The 4,568-nt window shown below is 42.8% G+C and overlaps 1 protein-coding gene across 1 annotated transcript in view; it reads right to left on the reverse strand.

Annotated features, from left to right (window-relative positions):
- Positions 1 to 1,002: 1,002 nt before the first annotated feature.
- The window catches only part of kcnmb3 (potassium calcium-activated channel subfamily M regulatory beta subunit 3), a 7,822-nt gene continuing 4,256 nt past the window's right edge, over positions 1,003 to 4,568 (reverse strand). Inside the window, exons 2-4 of the mRNA XM_050075144.1 lie at positions 3,120 to 3,332; positions 2,091 to 2,265; positions 1,003 to 1,479 (exon numbers count right to left, since the gene is read on the reverse strand). Of these exons, the coding sequence (XP_049931101.1) occupies positions 1,111 to 1,479; positions 2,091 to 2,265; positions 3,120 to 3,332 (757 nt within the window). The 3' untranslated portion in view covers positions 1,003 to 1,110. The remainder of the gene's footprint in view (positions 1,480 to 2,090; positions 2,266 to 3,119; positions 3,333 to 4,568) is intronic.

The raw sequence follows: 4,568 nt of genomic DNA on the forward strand, positions 1-4,568 counted from the left end.
TCAATAAAGCTGGAAACGACCTGACCTCTTGTCAAAAAATATCCACTTTTGTTGCTAAAAACATGGCCGGAAATGTCCTGACCTCTTGTCAAAAATACTTACTTTTGTCGCTATAAATAAAGCTGGAAAATGTCCTGACCTCTTGTCAAAAAATACCCATTTTTGTCGCTATAAATAAAGCTGGAAAATGTCCTGACCTCTTGTCAAAAAATACCCATTTTTGTCGCTATAAATAAAGCTGGAAAATGTCCTGACCTCTTGTCAAAAAATACCCATTTTTGTTGCTATAAATAAAGCTGGAAAATGTCCTGACCTCTTGTCAAAAAATACCCATTTTTGTTGCTATCAATAAAGCTGGAAATGTCCTGACCTCTTGTCAAAAAATATCCACTTTTGTTGCTATAAATAAAGTTGTAAATGTCCAGACCTCTTGTCAAAAAATACCCATTTTTGTTGCTATAAATAAAGCTGGAAATGTCCTGACCTTTTATAAAAAAATACCCACTTTTGTCGCTATAAATAAAGCTGGAAATGTCCTGACCTCTTATTAAAAAATACCCACTTTTGTTGCTAAAAACATGGCCGGAAATGTCCTGACCTACTTCTGTTGGTCTTGAACAGTGATCTGCAGCTTGGCGGCTGTCTCGCCTAGGTGTCACAGTATTCACTACTCCCTCCTTTCCCTGATGAGAAACTGAGCTTATACACATGTAATATGAACCACATCATGCTTATTAAACATACCAATGTAACATATATGTGCAGAAATGTACAATGCCAACATTTTATTCTATCGTCTGGGCTGGTGTATCCTGTGGCTCTGTGCATGTACCACAGTCATCTGCTGGTCACTCCTAACTGGGTTCAGAAACCTCTGGAGTTCTTTTAAATAATTTATGAGCTGAGACCAATTCCCTACACTTGGGGAGGTTTCTGCATGCCATTTTTCTTAAGAATAAGAGTAAAATTATGTTTTTTGTGGATATTTCTGACACTTCAAGACCAGAATTTTAGTCTGCTTTATACATACCAGCCCTGATTCATATTATGTACCAGTTACATGTTTTCAAAAGGGATTTTTGGCATGTTGCAGCACAGTTGTTGGATATGTCATGAAGGAGACTGCATGCTGGACCTGCGGAGGAGTCTGTACAGTTTGCCCTGAGTGTATCTTGATGTCAGCCTGCCTGCTGCAGTCTCACAGCACATCTCAGAGGAGAGATGGGCTAAGCACTGTGTCAGCTTCACAAGGCCCACCAGCAGAGCCCCACCACCCAGCATCAGAACGGGCCACAGTAACGCAAATAGGGCCTTCTTAAAGGTGTACTTCCTGCTCAGGATGACGTCCCTGGGGTGCCTTGTGCGGTCGCTGAAGCAAGATGCAGTGCTCCCCAGTTTAGTGTCCAAGCTGTTTTTCACTTTCAGGACCTCATCCTGAAGTTCAGTTCTGTCCATGCGACATTTGGGTATGTAGAAACACTGGGAGAGAAGAGATATGATTCAAGTGTAATTTTTATCAAGTGACAGGCTTGTTACAGTTGGCAGCGCTGATTGCAATCAGTGAGACGAGCTGCAAGGTTCTTTTTTGATTCAGTATTTTGTCTGTTAAAAAAATAACAGCCCTCTCTAGCCTCTGTGTGCCGCACTGCTACTGAAAAATGTTTCATATAATTCCTCTGAATGGAACAGGAGTGCAGCATGAGAGCATCTCCTAATAATATCTGCTGGCTTATTCACAGGGGTGCAGGAATCAGAGCAGTTTTCCATCCTGTCAGCTAGTTCGGTGCAGCTTTCTGCCTCCACTTCTTTCTCGGGTGCTTTCTCAAGTCCCTGCTTACATGTCTAATATGAAAACATGGATGACTGTGAGTCCTGAGAAACATCTGCTACACCGAGTGGTCCTACTTGTCAGCTGTGGCACATAGACTTTAAGTCGTCATGCTGAAATCCACTCCTCGAGGACCTGGAGCATCCTGCAGGTGTTGCTCCCTTACAGTCGACAAGCCACGCCGGGTGTGAAGCAAACCCGAGGCTCCTAAAGCCGTAACGTAAGACTTAAAAACCTGGAATGTACTGCCATAAATCCCTACCTCAGGAGCGAGGAGGACCGACTCCTCGTCAAAGTGGAGAAAAGCCCTGTGATTGGAGTCCGTGAGGTTAACCGTCACCCTGAGGCAAGGCACGGTGCTCACACCTCTGCAGTCCACCCACTCGTCTAGGACGTCGGCCTGCAGCAGCACACAGCTGGCCTCCTCCTCCCAATTACTGGAAAACAAGAGGACAATGTCGGTGTACCCAGGGCTTCCAAGTCTTGTGTCTAAACCACACTGAAAAGGCAAGAATTGTTTCTTCTTAGATCTCTGATGTGAGGACTATATTGTAGAACATCTTATAGTACAGTGGTTCCCAACTTGTCGATCCTGGTCCAAAAGTGGGTCCTGGGTCCATTCTGAATGGACCGCAAGTGACTCGCAAACGTGTCAACTTTGTAAAAACAATTTTTTGGGGGGTACAATGAATTTCCGGCACAGAGCTTCTACTTTGAAGTGCTGTTCCCTGCTGTAGAGTGAGTGACGAGCGGAAAGCTAATTGACAGAGACAGCAAACTAGCTCAGTGACGTGGCTAAACGCAAGTATGACGCTGAATACACTGAACTGTGTGGACCTCGAACTAATGACTAAGGAGAAATCTGGACCTCATGGCTGGACCAGTTGGGAATCACTGTTATAGTAAACAATTGCAGCCAGGAAAGTAGATTGCTTTGACATACCTTGAGTATTTTTTACTTATTACCTATTAATATGTCTAACTTAAAAGTTATTTTAGCCATGCCAGAGGATGGCAATGTCAGTCTGACAGTCAGTCTAAAACTTTGGTCCAGACCTGAAATATCTCGACAATAAGCCCTGACTTTTCTTTTAGTGTCACTAGCAGGTTGACATCTTTACACCTTTAGGGATGGTTGAACACACACATCCATTTTATTTCTGACCATGTCCTCATCTGTACTTTGTTTTGTGCTAATGCAGCCCTAATTGTATTCTTAAAAATCACACGCAGGTCCTACTGTCTGTCATGTGATGTCCCTTCTACCATCAGCAGACAAACTACAGTGTACCTGTTAACATAAGGTTTGACCATCGTGAAGCCGACCACAAAGAACATGAGCACAGAGAAGGCCATCATGGCGAAGCCCAGCAGGATGGCTCTGTCCTCCCCGACACTTGACACCAGCATCTGGGTCCGAGCTCGCTGCTGCCCTCCATGCCCATTCACCCCTCTGCTCCACTCGTACTCCTGCGCTGCGGCTGTGTGAAAGGGCTCCCTGTGTCTGTCGTACAAACACACACAAACACACACATGGATACATGGACAATGGGGATGTAACGATTTAATCCAGCAGTGATACAAATTAGGTTTTTGAGTCGATGCATCAAAAAATTTCATGTTCGACTCATAAATTGATTTGGTTCGTTTGATTAATTTTCTATTCTTCAAACTGCACAATCCCCCCTCAGGGCTTAAAGTATGTTCTGCTCATAAATCTATTTGGTTCATTTGATAAATTTTCTATTCTTTCAAATTACACGATTCCCCTTCAGGGCTGAAACTGAACAGATTTAGACTTTTGAAATAAAAACACATGTTCGCACCAGTTCAAAGATTTAGGCCTAAGTTTAAGCTGTGGTCTCAGATGAAAGCAGCTCATGTGGCTATGTAATATTTTAAACATCTTCCCCAATGTTTTCTCTTTTTGTTCATTTAGCATTGCACAAAGGAGCCGTCATAAAGATTTAACCAGTCAAAACTGGTGCTTTAACTACATTTATTAGTAACACTATAAAGACAGAAGTTAGTCTGTAATGTTTCAAGATGAGATACACTTTAAAGGGGAAATTAAAGAGAGACAAATTAAAACAGCCATGCTAACAGCTCTGTGAGGCTGTACTAACACACTGATGTTAAATGTTACCATGTTCACATTCTTAGTTTAGCACGTTAGCATGCTACTTAGCACTAAACACATCGTATAGCTGAGGCTGATAGAATGTCATTAGCAGCCAGATGATGGCGCAAGATGGAAAGTCAGGGGATCAACAAAGTTATTACAGTCAGAGCTTTGATCGGGCCTCCAAAAAATCAGGCCAAACCCAACATAAACTCGACCGAGCCTGAACCACGGCAGCAATTTTGGGCCTGAGCTCTGTTACAAACCCAAATTTCTACTGTTAAACATATATTTTATTTTATATTTTATAATATATATTTTTTAATGTCCATGCATCCATTTTCATCCGCTTATCCGAGGCCAGGTCGTGGGGGCAGCAGGCCGGGCAAAGCACCCCAGACGTCCCTAACCTGGGGGACCCCAAGGTGTTCCCAGGCCATCCCAACTAGGCTACTTAAGGAGGTCTTTCCTTTAGTTAACACTCATATATTAGATATGATCAATATATCCTTATTAACAGGCTATGTACCACAGTCTTTTAAGGTAGCTGTAATTAAACCTCTACTAAAAAAGCCCACCCTGGATCCAGAGGTGTTAGCCAACTATAGACCAATATCT

The sequence above is a fragment of the Epinephelus moara genome, chromosome 21, assembly GCF_006386435.1.
Source record: "Epinephelus moara isolate mb chromosome 21, YSFRI_EMoa_1.0, whole genome shotgun sequence".
Taxonomy (NCBI): domain Eukaryota; kingdom Metazoa; phylum Chordata; class Actinopteri; order Perciformes; family Serranidae; genus Epinephelus; species Epinephelus moara.